At 34.5% G+C, this 21,220-nt stretch overlaps 1 protein-coding gene across 1 annotated transcript in view; it reads right to left on the reverse strand.

Annotated features, from left to right (window-relative positions):
* The window catches only part of LOC125682902 (multiple epidermal growth factor-like domains protein 10), an 85,121-nt gene that overhangs the window by 27,379 nt on the left and 36,522 nt on the right, over window positions 1–21,220 (reverse strand). The window contains exons 8-11 of the mRNA XM_056161487.1: window positions 20,612–20,854; window positions 20,277–20,414; window positions 20,036–20,176; window positions 3,582–3,725 (exon numbers count right to left, since the gene is read on the reverse strand). Of these exons, the coding sequence (XP_056017462.1) occupies window positions 3,582–3,725; window positions 20,036–20,176; window positions 20,277–20,414; window positions 20,612–20,854 (666 nt within the window). The remainder of the gene's footprint in view (window positions 1–3,581; window positions 3,726–20,035; window positions 20,177–20,276; window positions 20,415–20,611; window positions 20,855–21,220) is intronic.

Here is a 21,220-nt window from a genome sequence, read left to right on the forward strand (position 1 = left end):
AAAAGACAAATGAGTCCCAATTTAGTTTCCGACTTTAAGACACTTTAGATATAATCAATTTTTCATATCATAAGCTTCTGAAGCAAAGTTGTGGTGAAATTCGTTTGAAATTCGACTCTCCAGGCGAGCCATAAGGCCCGCGGGCCTATTTCTTGATGTCATTTGTTAGCCCTCTATAGACTCAACAACTTTAGTTCTATATGTCTTTACAAAATATTTACCTGTAAAAAGTTATTGAGATCGACCGATATCGACAAAAAATCGACTCTACAGGCGAGCCATTAGGACCATAGGCCTATTTCTTGATATCAATCGATAGATCTCGATAAACTAAATAATTTTTGTTCAATATGTCCTTACAAAATATTTACCAGTTACAAGTTTTTGAAATCGACTGATATCGACAAAAATCGACTCTACAGGCGAGCCATGAGGCCCACAGACCCATTTTTTGATATTGATCGATAGGTTATGACACATTGAACAACTTTTGTTCAATAATGCTTTTCAAAAAATATGTCGTTTTAAAGATATGAGGCGTCAAATATTTACGATTTTGGCCCTTAAAATCTCTAATTACGTAACATATGACCTACTTTTTGATTTGATAAGATCAAGCTCGTTGAGATGAACATTTCCGCTTCTACAACTTATTATAAAATATTAATAGTTTCTGAGATATTCTCAAAAACATTTGGACCCTTCTGAACCCCTAATTTAAAGGGCCAGCCCGTTTTGCTTGATATCGTAAGAAAGGCCTTGTCATTTTAAACATTTTTTGCTCAACAAGTATTTAGACATTCTTTACCGTTCTCGAGTTATCTCTACAAGAAATATTTAGGGGCCAAACTGTAGCTCCCTAACGGGGCCACATAGGGAAAAAACGAAATGTACATATTGTTTAGATTATCATTCTGAACAACTTTTGTTCAATAATGCTTTTCAAAATATTTCTCGTTTTCAAGATATGAGGCATCAATTATTTATGATGTTGGCCCTTAAAATCCCTTATTACGTAACATATGACCTACTTTTTGATTTGATAAGAACAAGCTCGTTTAGATGAACATTTCCGCTTCAATGACTTATTACAAAATATTAATAGTTTCTGAGATATTCTCATAAACTTTTGGACCCTTCTGGGCCCCTAATTTAAAGGGTCAGCCCCTTTTGCTTGATATGGTAAGAAAGGTCATGACATTTCAAACATTTTTTGTTCAACAAGTATTTAGAAATTCTTTACCGTTCTCGAGTTATTTCTAGAAGTAATTTTTAGGGGCCAAACTGTAGCTCCCTAACGGGGCCACATAGGGTAAAAACGAAATATGCATATTGTTCAGATCATCATTCTGAACAACTTTTGTTCTTTATTGCTTTTCAAAATATTTGTCGTTTTCGAGATATAAGGGGTAAAATATTTATGGTTTTGGCCCTTAAAATCCCTTATTACGTAACATATGACCTAAATTTTTATATGAATAGATTTGGATTGTTGAGATGAACATTTTTTGTTCTTGACTTATACCAAAATATTAACGATTTTTGAGATATTTGATCTAGACTTTGAGCCCTTCTAGATCCCTAATTTAAGGGGCTAGCCCCTAAATCTTGATATTTTCGAAAAGATCTTGTAAATGTGCACAACTTTTGTTCTACATGTCTTAACAAAATATTTGCAAGAAAAAAGATATTGGAGATCAAAGGTCAAAAATCGCCGAAATCGGCGAAAAATTTTGGCATCCATTTTTTCAGGTCCAGGCGAGCATTTAGGCAAATCGCCTCCGGTAAAATCGAATCCCCCACAAATCTTCTAAAATGTTTACTTTATCTTGTGTAGAAATTTCAAGACTCTAGCTTCAAAACTAACGGAGGAGATGTGTGGACAACAAGGCCCTTCAAAAAGTCACTAAAAGAGAGATAACTCCTGACCGGAAGTGACGTCAAGCACGAAATTTTGCAAGCAAAGTCTCTTCACTAAAAACATCTTTTCTGAAAATTTCGTGAAAATCGATCGAGAAATGGCTGAGAAAAACGCGTGTACTACCAAGGAAAATAATAATAATAATAATAATGAAGAAGAAGAACGCGAACAATAATAGTAAGGTCTTCCGCAGGAGACGGAAGACCTTAATAAGAAACGGAGCAAAAACAATATGTCTCCGACACTTTGTGTTCGGAGACATGATAATAAGAATTATAAAAAAACGGAGCAAAAACAATATGTCTCCGACACTATGTGTTCGGAGACATAATAATAATATTAAGAAAAGAGTAAAAACAACATCTTCCCAAACTTTGTTTGTGGAACATAATTAATTAAAACACCCTTGTTATATTTGTTCTCAATCAAGTATACTCTAAATAGCGATATTATCGCACAGTGTACACAAAAATTCCATTGTTTGGATTTTCTTCGATATGTGACAGTAGGATAAGGTCAGAGAGCCCAATGCAGTATGTAGGTGAATCGTCAACATTTCTGAAGAATGAGTTGTATAATCATAGGGAGATGCATTGTCTGTTGTCATTTATGCCGCACACATGACTCAAGATATGATTTCCACACCACTTCCCGGTCACGCTAGCTCAGTGATGGAGTATTCGCCTTGTAACCGGGAGGTCATGAGTTCGAGTCCCTCTCATGCCATGATCACCTCAAACCTACGATGTAACCATACATGTAGGTAGTGGTTGCTCTTTTACTAAACATTTGACATTTAGAGGTTAGAAACACAATCTTTCGGATATGACCTTAAAAACGGAGATTCCATGTCGCGACAGGATTTTGTACAATAAAGACTATTGCTACTGTCATGCACTCTAAGTATAGATCTAAATTCGCAGTGCTCAACTTACAGCTGGTGACGTCTCAATGTGGTTGAAAAATTATCGACGAGACTCGAAACAACTTACCAATCAACCACACCACTAATATTTGTCTCCGAACTTCGTTTTCCACTAGGCCTTAGTTGTGACAAAACACAATTTGAACAAAATCTGTTTATCAAAAAGTGTTTATCAACACATGCGAGATAGTTAACAATATGAGCAAGAGTATGCAAGAAACTACATCAAATATTACTAAAAACCTTTCTACTATTTTACTCCGAGATCAGGGAATAAACCATTGACTCAAGAAACACACGACTATCAGCAGGAAATGTGGTGTTCGGAAAATATTAAATATTGCATGTAGATGTAATTGACGTCACACAAAAATATCAAACGAAGTAAGAACATTACAGTACTCCGTAACATATTGTGTACTACTCCAACATACTGGTGTGTTCATCCATGTAAGGTATTTCATTTTTACTGATTAACTTCCCTAGATGAATAATAAAGATAATAAACGTCTAAAGATACAGGACAGGCAGGTGTAAATATGGATGCTATTTTGGGTAAGAAAAGGTACCATTCTAAGTTCATTAAAGATCGCCAAATTACTTTATTCATTAAGAAATGGATACCTACTTTCAGGTGTAGATGTGTATGTATGCTATTTTGGGTAAAAAATAAAATACCATTCTAAGTTCGTTAGACTATTATATTTCATTGTTCAATAAGAACTGGACACTTACTTTCCTCACATTTACTTCCTTTGAATCCATCGTCACATCCATGTTCACAATGTCCGTCTATATGGTTACAATGATTACTTTCAGATCGGCAATGGGGACTACAGTTCTTTGAACAATTCAATCCGTACCGGCCAACTGAACATACTGTCAATGTAAAACATGATTATTCATAATTTCATCATATCAAAAATGTTCTTGAGCATATCATGGCTGGATTCAAGTTTCCAAATCATTTAATGATAACCATATTAGATATATATTATGTATGCATAATTCTTATAAGAGTGGTGAAAAAAGAACCCCAAACACACACAAACATTATGTGAATGATCAAACAGCACATATTTGAAACCAAATGTTATAATATTCAACAATGAATAACAGTGGGTACGTCCCGCATGCTTAAAAATAATGGGATAGCAGGAAACAGTCCAGTGGAGAAACAAAGTGCAGGTAATACATGTATAGCTAATCTTTTTGTCATAACAAAGATAATCATGTCACTTACTACTGCCATGTTATGATATGTATACATACTATAATTAGGTATTTCCTTAATATTTATTATCTAATTTGATTATTGCGACTAAGTTTGTATTTATAATAAGTACATGTATGTCATGTAGTGACTCTGTACTTCAGGAGAAGACTTATATAGGCGTTACCTGCTGCCTAATCCTATTATGTTATACATTATACAGTTATTGACTGGATCCGATTACAGCTATTGTTTGATTGACAAGAGAACGGATCTGTTGCCAGAAGCCTTAGGCTGACGTCCACAGATCCGTTCGAGGGTTAAACAAAATAGCCGCTGTCCGAGGACACAGTCTATAACTGTTTTGTTATACATCTTCATTTTCTAGATATCATTTTTACCAGATGCACATGCATGGATTGTTGACTTCAAACAAGACAGTATGATTGCGTACATTTATCAACATATCTACTACATTCGTAGTTTAAAAGAAAACACATCCAATGTCCTAATTAATAACCATTGCTAGTAATTACATTTTCGTGGCCTCTGCTGGTGGACTGTTAGTCCCCGAGGGTCTCTACAGCCCAGTAGCTAAGTACTTCGTTACAAGCTTGAAAATACGGATGTATATTTAATTGCTGTTATAATAGGACTAAGACCATGTTTAGCTATATCGGCCCTGTGGTGTGTTAAAAAATAAAGCAGAATGAATTCAATTAAAATTGTTATCATTTGATAATATAATCTTTATACCATCGCGACGTACCAAGATTTCCCCGCCAAAACGTCAGCTTGTGGAATTCTATACAAGACAAAATCGGTATCGGTCTGGTTTTCTGCAGAAATCTCCACTTTTTTCAAATTTAGTCATATAATTCATATAAAACACGACCTTCGATCCAGAAACTGACTGTAGTCTATCAAAATCTATCAATACAAATAAATTTTGCACGAACGATTTTTTGGATCGAAAGGTGTGCTGTTGATGAATATCAACTTTGAATTAAATCAAGAGCAATCCGGAATTATTTATTTTTGTGAGAGTTGTGGGTATTTTATTAATTATGTTGCTTTGAAAAATTAAAACAATATACTTATGTGGAGTCTACATCATTTCCATGCAGAATACACCCCTATGTGGTGTTTTTATCACAGGTTTGTGCAGGATATTCTAAAAGCTATAGAATTTTGATGCGTAAACAAACGAATCTGCTGTCCGACAAACCGGACCTTCAATGCTATAGAAAGTTTTTATTTAGACGACACCAACAGAATTACTAAGATCAAAATGAAAAGAATTTATAGAACATACATTGATATAACTAAAACTATTGCCGATATATCGAAATTTTGAATATTTTGTGTACTTATATTAAAAATAACTAGTTCTAATTGTAACGGGGATCGTTACATATGTTCCCCAAACCTCCCCCAATTAAAAAGTGATGTTCTTGTCAATCTATAGCAAAAAATCATTTTATTTTAGCCTTTAATTACATGTAGTACGTTCAATATGGTCATTTCAGTACTAAAAAATGAAAGAAAGCGTTGCACGCGCATACACACGCACGCGTGTATGATTCCGAATTTTTGTTGATGTCGTTCAACAGGAATGTGTATCATATACCCACAGTGTGAATTTCATAACGTTTCCACCAAATATAAGGAAGTTATAGCGATTTTAAAATCGTCCAATCAGAATTCAGCACACGTGCATGCACGTGCTGAGCAGTAATTCTAACCACAGCAATTTGTAAGGAGTACCAAGACACATCTAAACCATTAATATCAATAGAATTTGATGAAAAACAAAAACGTTATCGTCCTTTAAAAATTGAACATTTAAAAAACGTTGCACGCGCATGCGCGTGTGCGTTGGCATTTTTTTGTTACACCAATATATAGATACTCATATTTTGTACGTATACTGTGAATATCATCTCATTCGCTTCATAAATAAGATAGTTACAAACGTTTTAGTATTATCCAATCAAAATGAAACGCACGTGCATGCGCGTGCAAATTGGTAATTTTGACAATGCAAATCAGTTAAGGGTCTCAATATCTACCTATGATATGAATTTCAAGCCATTTCAATGAACAACAAAAAAGTTAGACTGATTCCAAAGTTAGTGTACAAATTTTGTAATGCGCGTGCACGCGCATGCGTGCGCGTGCTGACAAAATAACTATTATTTTTCATATGTACAAATGATACACTACCATCCTATTTAGGTTTTATATCGCTTCCTTTAATATTCTGATTTTCCATTTTTTGTACCAAAATTGTAATGCACGTGCGCGCGCGTGCATGCACGTGCAGACAAAATGACTATCACTATGCACATCTACAAACGCTATACTATCATCCTGGAAAGTTTCATATCGATCCCTTTTGTAGTTTCTGAGAACACTACCGGACAAAAAAGTACCGGAGAAAAAGAATAATAATAACTAGTAATCCTAATTGTTCGCGAACAATTAGAGGACTTTCCACCTTTTCAGTGCTTTTTCTTGAAAATTAATTTTCAAATCATTTTCAACTTCAATACTTTTTCACTTTTATCGCCTAACCGTACAACGCCTAAATCCTAAAAAAAACAAAAAAAAACAAAAAAAACAAAAAAAAAAACAAACAAACAAAAAAAAAAAACTTCCGACGGTCACCCATCCAACTACTCGTCGCGATGAATGTTGCTTAACTTCCATCATGGCGACAGACTCTCTACCACTACACCAGACTGACTTGCTTAATGACAAAGAAGTCCAAGTGACTTATAAAGTGTTTAGGGCCACGAAAGCCATTGTTTAAAGGCCGTAACATCCAAAGACCATAAACAAAGGAATTTTAAGGGTTTTCTTGTTGTTTTGATGTGTGTTTGAACGTAGGACAGGCGTCAATGTGCATGGATATAGTGTGCTTTTAGGAGGACGTGCCGAGAGACCGCAAGTCCTGTTGTGTTGTATTGTGGACCACCACGGACGCGCACCGGGAGGTGTGTGACCTTGACCTTTGACCTTGACCTCCTTTTGAAGGTCAAGGTCATCGGTCTTCTGGCAAGTGCTCCCGTGTCTCTAGGTCTATTCCTGTCCAAGTTAGAAGCTGAAATAACGATATCGGAGATTTGCAGGGGCAATAACTCTGCTCAAGGGGTTCCGGTTCCCTTCGGTTGACTTCTCACTGCAAGGGAGTTTCACTGGGAACTCCTCAGCGAAAGTTTCGTGTCTCTACGACTTTCGGTTCTGGAGGAGTAGCGATAACAAGGTTTTCAACGCGCGTCGCCACGGTTCGTAGAGGGGTCCAAATTGAGAGTTGTCATTCATGATACGGAGACCCGTCCAGAATTCCATGCTGACCCCTATGGTATTTCACTGCTATCTGAAGCGGGAAAGAGAGTATAAAAAGTGCCATTTTCTGGTCTTTGGGGATGACCTTGACCTTTGACCTTGACCTGATTTTCAAGGTCAAAGGTCAAGTATTCCATTCCAGTTGGTTCCGTCTTTCTACGACTTATATTTTAGGAGTTTTGAATTTTTCCGTAAAAATCGTAAACTTTCAGGGCCATTAACTCCCTTTAGGGATCACCGAAAACTTAAAAGTAAACACTACAACGCTTCAGCTTGATGGACTAAAGAATTTAGTGAAAGTTTCATGCTCTTATCATTTACGGTTTTCGAGGTGATCCGATAACAAGGGTTTTTTGCGTAAAGTCCCATAAGTTCGTTAGGGGTCAAAGATCAAATACGCAGGGTGAGATCTGAGCATGTTTCGAGATTTCAATTATGATGGTCTAAATTGTTTTTCGATAAGTCTTAAAACGTCAAGAGCTTCTCGCGGCGGAAAGAAAAGAAGACAAATAATAAGAATAAGAATAATAATAATAATAAACAGAACAATAACAAAAGGTCTTTCCACAGAAAGGTGGAAAGCCCTAATAATAACTAGACACGATCTCGTTGCGAGCAACGAGTAGGTCTTCCGTCCGATTTGTTGATGCACTCGGAGTTAAAAAAAAAAAAAAAGACAAATGAGTCCCAATTTAGTTTCCGACTTTAAGACACTTTAGATATAATCAATTTTTCATATCATAAGCTTCTGAAGCAAAGTTGCGGTGAAATTCGTTTGAAATTCGACTCTCCAGGCGAGCCATAAGGCCCGCGGGCCTATTTCTTGATGTCATTTGTTAGCCCTCTATAGACTCAACAACTTTAGTTCTATATGTCTTTACAAAATATTTACCTGTAAAAAGTTATTGAGATCGACCGATATCGACAAAAAATCGACTCTACAGGCGAGCCATTAGGACCATAGGCCTATTTCTTGATATCAATCGATAGATCTCGATAAACTGAACAACTTTTGTTCAATATGTCCTTACAAAATATTTACCAGTTACAAGTTTTTGAAATCGACTGATATCGACAAAAATCGACTCTACAGGCGAGCCATGAGGCCCACAGACCCATTTTTTGATATTGATCGATAGGTTATGACACATTGAACAACTTTTGTTCAATAATGCTTTTCAAAAAATATGTCGTTTTAAAGATATGAGGCGTCAAATATTTACGATTTTGGCCCTTAAAATCTCTAATTACGTAACATATGACCTACTTTTTGATTTGATAAGATCAAGCTCGTTGAGATGAACATTTCCGCTTCTACAACTTATTATAAAATATTAATAGTTTCTGAGATATTCTCAAAAACATTTGGACCCTTCTGAACCCCTAATTTAAAGGGCCAGCCCGTTTTGCTTGATATCGTAAGAAAGGCCTTGTCATTTTAAACATTTTTTGCTCAACAAGTATTTAGAAATTCTTTACCGTTCTCGAGTTATCTCTACAAGAAATATTTAGGGGCCAAACTGTAGCTCCCTAACGGGGCCACATAGGGAAAAAACGAAATGTACATATTGTTTAGATTATCATTCTGAACAACTTTTGTTCAATAATGCTTTTCAAAATATTTCTCGTTTTCAAGATATGAGGCATCAATTATTTATGATTTTGGCCCTTAAAATCCCTTATTACGTAACATATGACCTACTTTTTGATTTGATAAGAACAAGCTCGTTTAGATGAACATTTCCGCTTCAATGACCTATTACAAAATATTAATAGTTTCTGAGATATTCTTATAAACCGTTGGACCCTTCTGGGCCCCTAATTTAAAGGGTCAGCCCCTTTTGCTTGATATCGTAAGAAAGGTCATGACATTTCAAACATTTTTTGTTCAACAAGTATTTAGAAATTCTTTACCGTTCTCGAGTTATTTCTAGAAGTAATTTTTAGGGGCCAAACTGTAGCTCCCTAACGGGGCCACATAGGGTAAAAACGAAATATGCATATTGTTCAGATCATCATTCTGAACAACTTTTGTTCTTTATTGCTTTTCAAAATATTTGTCGTTTTCAAGATACAAGGGGTAAAATATCTATGGTTTTGGCCCTTAAAATCCCTTATTACGTAACATATGACCTCAATTTTTATATGAATAGATTTGGATTGTTGAGATGAACATTTTTTGTTCTTTGACTTATACCAAAATATTAACGATTTTTGAGATATTTGATCTAGACTTTTAGCCCTTCTAGATCCCTAATTGAAGGAGCTAGCCCCTAAATCTTGATATTTTCGAAAAGATCTTGTAAATGTGCACAACTTTTGTTCTACATGTCTTAACAAAATATTTGCAAGAAAAAAGATATTGGAGATCAAAGGTCAAAAATCGCCGAAATCGGCGAAAAATTTTGGCATCCATTTTTTCAGGTCCAGGCGAGCATTTAGGCAAATCGCCTCCGGTAAAATCGAATCCCCCACAAATCTTCTAAAATGTTTACTTTATCTTGTGTAGAAATTTCAAGACTCTAGCTTCAAAACTAACGGAGGAGATGTGTGGACAATAAGGCCCTTCAAAAAGTCACTAAAAGAGAGATAACTCCTGACCGGAAGTGACGTCAAGCACGAAATTTTGCAAGCAAAGTCTCGTCACTAAAAGACATCTTTTCTGAAAATTTCGTGAAAATCGATCGAGAAATGGCTGAGAAAAACGCGTGTACTACCAAGGAAAATAATAATAATAATGAAGAAGAAGAACGCGAACAATAATAGTAAGGTCTTCCGCAGGAGACGGAAGACCTTAATAATAATAATAATAATGAAGAAGAAGAACGCGAACAATAATAGTAAGGTCTTCCGCAGGAGACGGAAGACCTTAACTAGAAACTCATTACTAGTAATGAGTAGATCTTCCGTTTGTTCACTTCCGGTAGAGAGTTTTCTGATCCTACAAAAACCATTCAAATATATCAGAGAATGTACTTTAACAATAAATGAGAAATGTAATATCGAATTTTTTACTCATTTCTTGTAACTTCCGGTGACGACCGGAAGTACTATTCAGACGTGTTTTCCTATAAATGACAGCGACTCTTAACTGTCTATATTCCCTGAAAATTTCACGTCTCTATCTGAAGAGTTCTCAACAAAAAGAAGTAGACTAAAGAAAGAAAAAGTAGTAGGTAACTACCGACCGGAAGTCAATTTTGAACAACGAAATTGTCAAAACTCTAGAAGTTGATGCGATTCTTAAGACATGTGAAAATCATATCAAACACTTCAAATGTAAGCGAGATTTGTGGGGACAAAGAGACGAAAAGTAAAAAGGTATTTTATCAAGAAACCGGAAGTAGTCGTTTTGACTACCGACGGAGTCGATATTCTTTTGACACTTTGAAAGAGACTTAATAAACTAATATAGGTTTCAATTGAAAAGAAAAAGTTTGAAATTTACGATTTTTTCAATCACTTCCGGTGACGACAGGAAGTGACGGTCGACATGCTCAACACCCTATTGCATGCTTACAAACAGAGATTGATCATCTCTGAATATTTGATGAATCTTTTACCCTTTCCAAGAAAAATGCTGGACAAAATCTCGTTTGACAAACAGAAAATCGGCCATATTATCCTACCGGAAGTGAATTTTGGAAAAACAAAAATAACCACAGGAAAGTCATTTCATAAGACATTATTCCTGAAAATTTCAAGAAAATCTATCCAGCCATCTCTGAGAAATCACTTGATTAAATCGGCAAATCGTCATTTTTTTCAAATACTTCCGGTATAGAGCGGAAGTGACGGACGAAAAAATTGAAAGTATGTGTACAATGGCCTAATGCTAGTTGATCAACCCTACAAGTTTCAAGCGTCTATATATTTTCGTTATTGAGAAACTGAAAAAACAAAGTTTGAATTTGTCCACCCCCTATCTCACGACCGGAAGTGAATTTTCGAAAAATATTTGACGTTACTTTAGACATTTATAGTGTCTACAATATATTTTAAATACAAGTCAAACACTTGTTTAGTAAACGAGATTTAAGGCATTGAAAAAGGAGAATTTGAAAAGTTTTTCCTTAATTACCGGAAGTCGACGTTTCCACTTCCGCTGGGGTCAACGGTTTTCAATACTCCAAAAGATACCTGATAAAGTGGTATAGGTTTCGATTCAACAACTACAACTTTAATTTTCGATTCATTTTATCACTTCCGGTGACGACCGGAAGTGACGGCCGACATTCTTAACCCCCAACTGCATGCCTACAAAATGAGATATATCAACTCTGAAAATTTGGTGACTCTATCTTTTATCGTTTCTGAGAAAAACGCTGGACAACGAAAACAGCTAATAAGCCGTATTTGCCGACCGGAAGTAAATATTGAAAAAATGAAAAAAATGTCCGAGATATTTTCATTCTCTATCATCCCTGAAAATTTCAAGAAAATCCATCCAGCCATCTCTGAGAAATCGAGGGGGGGGGGAATAATAATAATAATAATAAACAGTACAATCACTAGAAGGTCTTCCGTTGGAAACGGAAGACCTTAATAATAATAATAATAAAAAACAGAGTAAAAACAATATGTTCCCAAACTTTGTTTGGGGAACATAATAATACAGAAATAATTTTTCTGCCATTTCTTTAATATCTGACAGTATGTTATGTAAATGTGTAATGTAAATTCACTCTCAAGTAATGTAATACATTATATTTCAAAATAGGAGTAATGGTAACGTGAAATTTTCTAGGTAATGTAAGGCGTTACATTGCTATGTAATTGACCTCAAGCCTGGATAGAACACCTTCTCATGCATATATGCAAGTGCCTTGGACCCCAACTTGTCATTTCCTCTTTTACAAGATTTGCAGCATTTCTTCATAGAGATCATAATTCCAACTGCAAGGTGTCCAAGATGATGAATTCAGACCTGACCAGTGTTTTTGACAATTTGTTAACTTTTGACTCTACACTTTTTATCAGGACAACCATTCTTGAACTCATTCAAAAAGTACATTTATTATGACATTCATTATTCAACATGCAGATTTTCATTTGAATCATCAAATATAAATTCTTCCAATTAATAACACCCCCCCCCAAAAAAAAACACTTTAAAAACCTCCACAGGTATATTTCAAATGACATAGAACCATGGTATCAGGATGTCTCTGGAAGTGCCATGGGCTAATAAGAGTTAAACTTCAGAGTCGACATGTTTCTTCCAAGCAATATAGTCTTGTTTGGATCCAGTTTTTCCAGTTCTGATATAACTGCAGTGATGTCCAACACTTATCCGCATGTGTCACTGATGCCACTATCATTGATGAATCTGATGGCAGTGATGATAGCATTATTGAGGAGTAGGAATATGGATTCTTGTCAATCTGATTCATGTCACCCTTGCCATAAATTTTTGCTGTACATATTATATCATCCTGAAATTCAAATTACTCCAGTATTATATCATTATCAAAACTATATCATAAATGAAAGGTGAAGATAACAAACAGTGATCAATCTCATAACTCCTACAAGCAATACAAAATAAATAATTGGGCAAACACGGACCCCTGTATTATAATATTCATATAAAAGTTGTACTTTCATGCCCTCATGTATTTTCATTGATATAGAATTCAGAAAAATTACATTTATGTATTCGATGGGAGATTGACATGTCTCCAACTAAACAATAGAGGACAGTTTAGCTACATGTACATTTCTGCATAAATAATTATATACACAAACATTTCATTTGAGTTTGATTCCCCATCTAATAATTTTTGTTGTAGCTAATGTTGATATATTATCTTACTTCACAATTATCAGCAAATTCACAAAATATTTTTATCTTTCATACTCTTTCTTGTGGTAGATGTATGGAAAAATTTAATATTCAATAATATAAAGGAGATTTAAGCTAACAAAAAATTATATGCTTAAATCATGGTAGTACTCATGAAATTCAACATTCTCTGAGTGATTCTATGTCTAATCCCAATGCAGGCATGTAAGTTGTAAGCGTAATTGTTGAAATTAAGTTTGACATGTTTACAATTTATCTTGAAATAAGGTATATTTAAATTATAAAACCAAACTGTTCTTATGATTTTCCTGGCTTAATGGTGCTTTTAAGTATTTAAAAATTATTGAATGTAAAAATCTCCGACTTTTCTAATCCATGTTTCCGCGTAAGGCCAAAAAAATATATATATGTTAATTGGTTTCCACTTTCCCGACCTACCCTAATCAAAAGTTTCTGTTGACCCTAACACATTTTTTTCTATTCTCACAGATTTTGCAAATGTCATCACTACAACAAGAATATATTTATTGACTTATGAAGTTATTTATTATGCACTAATACCAGACAGATTCCAAAACACAGAAACAGTTTTTGTTTACAGTAAATTGAAGAAATGTATCGATTCATCATATAACTTTTATTTGATTACTAAATAATCACTAAGTTAAGTTCAAACATAGTAGAATACTAGAATACCAAATCATTCGAAAATTATTCAACCTATATAACCCCCCACTGGCCTACATGTTACCCCAATGACATATACCATTATGGAAATATACATCTATATACAATTATATGTCTCTTTAACCTATACAAATACTTTTTAGACCATACAATGATACATGGAAAGTTCAAAGTGTAAAGTGAGTCAAACATCATGTAAGAAAATTCAAATAGACCCGAGAAGGTCATGCACTCGGAATTGAAAATGGCATGATCGTGAAACAGCTGATTTTTCTGATCAGCTGATATACATAAAATTTTAAATCTTAACAATATATAATTATAATAGATAAACAATAAATATATGTTGACAACGGTTAACAGATTTGTTGTGGGATTTCCAACAGCCCAATGCGTGAATATTATGAGTTTATGTCAACACACCACAGGCGCACCATACTATACGTTCCATGCGACTTGTTTATTATTTTTAAGAGCAATTGGTACACCTATTTGGTTATACAGTTTAACGAGTAGAGGTGAAGTATATTCATATTTCTAAAACTTACGTTGAAATGCGATGAGTACATCCTCTGCAACTTCCACGAACAGCGCAAACAGGCTAACGGCGCCGCGTGTGAAAATGGCCGAATGAAGGATTGAAAAATATGGTGTGCCATTCGGGCTATAAGTAAAATAACCTTCTTGCGTATTTGGGAAAGATCTTATTATATATTAAACCACTCATTGCATAATCATGTTTTACAATACGTTACCACTTCTAATAATATATAGCGACGTTGTATGACGCAATCTTAAAAAGTAGCGCAAATTATAGGATTTATACTAGTAATGTAAACCTAAAAATTCTGTTCTTTCACCAACTCTACATATAAAAACCAGTACATTATAGGAAAAGAACATCTTAGAGAATATTTCTAACAAAAAATTATTCACTTTGGACGTTAGGCCGAATTTTAATAAACATGGTCTTAGTCCTTTAGAAATTCATTTCAAAATTAAGAATTATCTCCCTCACGCATAGTTCTTATCCTTAGACGAATTTGACTCCATTTTTTGGGCACAATGTTTTTCTCTAAACTTCATTGTCATTTCGAATGAGCATCACTGAAGAGACATTATTTGTCGAAATGCGCATCTGATGCATCAAAATTGGTACCGTATAACTTTTACATCTAACGAATATGCACCTGGTGTAACAGTTAAAATGTTGGTTCTAACTCGTATACATTTTAGATGGGAAAATATTTTAAGTGCATAACAAAATGAAATATTAAAGTACAAATATGAATGTGTGCTGAGTCCCTATGTGTCCGCCCGCACAATATGTCCGCCTCCACTAGATGTCCGCCCAATTTTGGACCAAACTGTCACTATATGTCCGCCTACATTTGTAACGAATGGTCAATATATGTCTGCCCATATTTTTCTTCAAAAATCAATCGTCCAAACGAGTTTTTATTGTTTACTTTTTTATCTTTATCAATTTGTATTTTGAATGTTCTTTCTGTATATATATATATATATATATATATATATATATATATATATATATATAGGCAATACTGCAAAAGTATAATACTAATTTTAAGATGAATAACGGAAGCTTGGAGGTCAAATATCAAAGTAAACTAACAGAAACTGTTTTGGTGGCTTCTATTATAATTGATGATCAGGTTCTGCTTGAGGTGCCACGGACGGGTGTCAGGTATGGTGTGTAGTACATAGTGCAGGTATATCCGAAACGTGTCAAGAGACAAACTATGAAATTTAATCATAAATCTTAAGTGAAATGCCGCTTTTTATCAAAGAAGTCTTCCCAATTTACAGATCAGGTGTACTGAATTTATTTTGAAACTGTGTCGTATATGTTTATTGTAATATTGGCGTGTAAATGTGTGTGACGTATAGACCCAATGCGACGGGTGTTTGGCTAATTAATAATACGTAATAAGATACGTTTTAACTGAATAATCAAACACATTTTAATAAGTACACGTTCATAGAATTGTTAAATTCCATATCGGCAAACCATTAAGAAAGCATATTTGATGATTTTGGTAAAGTTCCATATGAACGTTAAATTTCGAAGCGAGAAAAAAGAAAAGCTGCTATTTTTGTGGTATATCTATGTTACACAGTGCCTCGTCTTTTAACGATATCTGCAATTTTCTTCATTGAAATATATGTCCATACATACTTGTATGAAGTTATAAGTATGAGGTTTAGTGATTTTCAATTCTAAAAATACGAAAGGTACTGACTTAAAGATTGTCATTTCATATTATTTCCCCCCAAATCTCTACTCTTGAGATTCTCCATTCATCTCCAATTTCTCCTGATTTTGTATTGCTTTCGGACTATTCGAAATTCGTAACATTATGCCTCTTATTCCATATGACTACTGCTGGAAACGTAGGACAATTATGAATTCCATTAAAAGAATTTCATAACTTCTTTATGGAGGAGTGACCATTATGGGTTTTTATTCATTTATTTTTCTTGATAACACAGGAAGTAGGTTAGAAAATAAAGAAGGGAATAAGAAAAAGGATATGCAGTTGATGGTTTGTCTATACACGTGAAGGCGAGTGTATGAGCTAGTAACGTAACTTTGTTGTGTTTTCTCGCGTAAATCTAAAAATAAAAATGGGTCAAAGACTCATTGGCCGGGTTGCAATATTTAGAGTAAATAATTTGGGTAGGGATTTATTTGGTGGTAGTTATCTGGAGGACTGTTATGATTTGTGATGGCCTTAGTGTTGAAGGAGGCAGAATTGTAAAGTAAATTATCAAAACGAGTTTTGACAAGTGGAAAAAATGTTAGTTCCGTATCGGGAACGTGAGCGGACACGATTGTTTCCGGATACAGGTACGGATTTTTGTCTTGTAAAAATGGCGATATATATATATATATAAACACATCACATATTGTCGCAGGGCTTTTATTGATTAATATTTAAAAAAAACATGATACAGCGCTCCAAGTCGCATCTGCTATCAGGTCGCAAAATGGCGACCTAAAATATTTCTGGTCGCCATTTTCAAATTTCTAGTCGCCATGTTCAAAATTTCTACTCGCCATAGTAAAAGCTTTTGTAAATATAAGACTTACAAGGTTTTTTTTTTAAATATGAATATCTTGCAAGTAAAAAATCAACACCATGTATACATTTTGTTTGTTTATATTTTGAAACTGAATAGAAATGTACTGTGAAACATGCTGGATACTAACAAGTCAAGTATTTACTCTGGCAAAAGTTGTATTGCATTGGGCCATCCTGTATATTTTACAGTACGCTTCTGGAGAAGAAACCCAGCGTTCTACACAAGGATTTGCTTTAAAGTTATTAATAAGTGGGCCTTCACTGCTTATCATGTTATGCGAATAAGAGCTCCTAGTTTTGTTGGATCTTTTGCTGAACAATTAGTACCAGCATCAATAAGAACACTACATCCCGAGTTTGATTGTCTTTGAAAATTAACAGCAACAGTTGCCCCGCTCGACTTACTGCTAATAATGCAGTCACGGACAACGACATGTCTCTTATTGTTACCGTGAATAGTCACATTTCCACGTTTGAAAGATGTACACTCGGTCGTGGCGAAATAGGACAATGGATGTCTAGAAATTGTGGACGTTGCTGGCTTATTGGCCTCAAAAATTCTGCAAAACATTTTGCCATTACGAAAATTTCCTCCGCCACTTCAGGACTGGGGGTTCTTCCTTTCTTTTGCATTTCTCTTTAGACATTGCTACGCCATCTTTTGATGCAGAACTTTCCCCGTGTGATTCTTGAATTTCTTTGTTACATGTACAAGGCTGAGGCTTCTGTTTTTTACTATTGATAAATCCAAAGTGCTCTAAACCTCGTTTTCCCGCCATCTTGATTGTTTTGACCGAGACTAAAAAAATTTATTCAGACTTCCGATCCCGATTCTAAAATTTTACTGGTTGCCCAAATTTTCTTCACTCGCGAAAATGCGACTTAATTATAATCTCTAGTCGCAAAATTGATTTTCTGGTCGCAAATGCGACCGTTTTACTCGCAACTTGGAGCACTGCTGATATATTTAATATTAAGTAATACTAACTAAAATGAACAATAACTTCAGGTGCTTGAATTGTATATGATTATATGATAAAGAAACAGAATTTCTCTATTTATATTGCAAATTTACAACTCATGCCCAAAAAATTTGACATTCATATATAATTGAATTTTTCCTCAGAGGTAGTGCAACTAACTTTAACCACAAAAGATAATCTCACTTACCTTTTTCAAGTTGAACTTTATTTTTAGTAACAACTTTTTGCTGTAGCGCCCATATTCGACAAAGGTCAGACTTCAAAAAATCTAGTGCATAACTTCAATATATATACTTACTTTCTGCAAAGTTTCAAGGTTGTACGTGAAAAACTGTAGGAGGAGTTGATTTCACAAAAATTTCCCCGCCCGCCCACCCGCACTTCACCATACTATAGACCGGATTTGCACTTCGTGCAACCCGGCCAAAAACCAAACATTGAAGTGGGAGGTGTTATGTCGTAGAATAACGCAATGGTTAATCAAAAGTGTAATTTTCTACGTATGAGTATGATCTAGTGCATCCATGTTGTGTTCGCTAACATAAATAATAAAATTACACTTAAGTGTGCGGCATTAGAATAACGGTATGTTAACTCAATTCTCCGAGCATGTATGACGTAACGCTGTATTTCTAACGTGAATACATGTAATGAAATACTTGAAGAGTGAAGCATTTCTATTTTGTAGATTAACGCTACGCCATCTTTTAGATATCCGTGAGTGTGTGAAGTAGTGAAGCAGCCATGCAGTTTCCTAACTTAAATATTAAAATAAACCTTGCAGTGAAGCGCGTTGCTAAGTCATAGATCCTTGACCGAGAGTGATACTTTTATGTGCAACTGTTTTAGCTAGTAACTTGATTGTGTTGTGTTTCCAAACGTAAATCATGAAAAAGTTGGAAGAGTGAGGCGTTGTTATGACACACTAGTGTTTGTTTTCTGATGTAAATACATGTAATGAGATAATTGAAGATCATTGCATCTAGTAGGTCATATCTAATTAAAGTATCCCGACAACAGTAGGTAATCGTTACGTTTTATGGGGATGGTTTTAATACTAACAGATAATTTTAAAATTTCATTTTCCCATTTTAAATGTTTACAATGCTTAATGGTCAAGAGAAATTTGAATGACAATTATTGAGAGATAAAGCACTCACATTTGTTTGTTTTGTAAACAAGGCCATATCATGTTTAAAACAAAACCAGATGTTACAAACACTAGAAACTATTTGATTGTGCTTGGAATAAACTTGTAAATTGAAAATAATAAATAAATCTGCTTTAAACGAAACTTTTACTAGCATATTTAAGATATGTAAACAAAACATTACACGAGCCTTGTTTACTTCACAAAGAATTCTGAGCTCTGAATATCAGAATTAGAACTATATGCACCATAGTTAAGCATTATAAGAAAAACCAAAATACAAAATAAAATTTCAAACATTTCGGCTCACATCTTGACTATCCCCCCCCCCTAATGATAAAACATTAACAAAATAGGTATGTTTTACTTAATTTCCATGCTTGTGAACGTTTATTACCGTTTAGAGGTAGAACATAAGATTTGTAGCCTGTGTGTTTACTGTTTAGAACTTACTTCATCAACTTAGTAACAAGAAATACTTTTGTAAATACCATCGATAACGTATTTGAAACATCAAACTACACTTTCAACATCTCACCTTTGTCACAGAGTCCCCTGGTATATCCTGGATTACAGCCTCCATCACATCTTCCTGTAGTTCTGTTACAGGGAAGGTAACTAAGACACTCTCCACTACAGTTATACCTACAATCCGGACCGTATGATTCTGCAGGACACTCTGATAAAACATGAAAAGTTTTCATTTTGAAAAAGCATATACTCTTTCGTTTCACACCGAGACTACTTTACCAATTCTTGGCTGTTTTCATAAATCTAAATTTATGATGTATTTAATTTACTTCGTTTCTATCTATCAAATGTTCCACTACAGTAAGCAGATGCATTTTATTTGTTTTTAGAAATATTTACAGTAATGACAAAAATGATTTACGTGTGTTACAATGTGTTCCAGTCCATCCATTACCACAGCCATAGTCACATTGTCCAGTGGTGTGGTTACAGGACAAGTTGTCTCTGCAGTGTCCAGTACACGTAGATCTACACTGTAAACCGTAATATCCAGCTGGACATGCTACGAAAAATTACATTCTTTTGATAAGATATCATTTTAAATTGCATTCATACTTGGGAGTGTCAATAATGTTTGAATGATATAACAAACGTAATCTTACATTTGTTACAGAAGTCCCCCACCCATCCTGCAGTACAACCCAAACACGTTCCGTTGATAATGTCACATCTCAATTCTTGACAGTTATTTGGGCAGGGTAGATCACAGTTATATCCATACATACCGGATTCTTTACAACCTATAGATATATACAGAGATAATATTGGAGATATAATTCCTCATCTTACACTCATCATCCAATTACAAACGTATTTACACAAAGGATAATGATGTAGTACAATATATGTACAGAATATCACTATGTTTATAATATTTATTTATATTTATCATACACTAAATGGGTTTTTAATTGTATAATTGGTAGCACAATATTACCTGTTACAGTTACTTCACACAATTCAGTGTAAACTAGGGTTGTTTCATATCCGGTAGGATAAGTTGTTCCGTCAAGTCTTTCATTGTAAAATATAACGTAACGTCCATGTTTGACACAAGTTGTACTGAAATCCAAGGTCGGTAACTCCTGTCCGTTCTTGTAACATAGATACCCATCCTCCTTTATAGTTGTGTTTGACACATATAGCGAAAAACCAGCAAAACGTCCTCTTTGTCTCATGACTGCAATTATCAATTTTTAATACGACACTGTTATCAGTTGAAAAGAAAAGAAAAACTCGTCCTTGATATAAAAGCGATGAAATTTAAATTGACTAATTGTACCAACTTTCTATTAGAAAACCACATTTTCGTTTATCTACATGCTATGTGTTTTGATCAAAACATTAAAATCGATGAAGAAAATTAGAATATGTAAAATATTAGAAAAGAGCAAGGTACAAGCACGTTTGCACCTGCGAAAGATAACCTTAAAAGTGAGTGTCAAGTGAAATGGGCTATACAAGAATGTACTGATGGCATTCCCACAATAGGAAAGTGTAAGAACTGTATAATACACTATACACTTATGGACTATTTAGCAGGGAG

Source organism: Ostrea edulis, chromosome 4 (genome assembly GCF_947568905.1).
Source record: "Ostrea edulis chromosome 4, xbOstEdul1.1, whole genome shotgun sequence".
Taxonomy (NCBI): domain Eukaryota; kingdom Metazoa; phylum Mollusca; class Bivalvia; order Ostreida; family Ostreidae; genus Ostrea; species Ostrea edulis.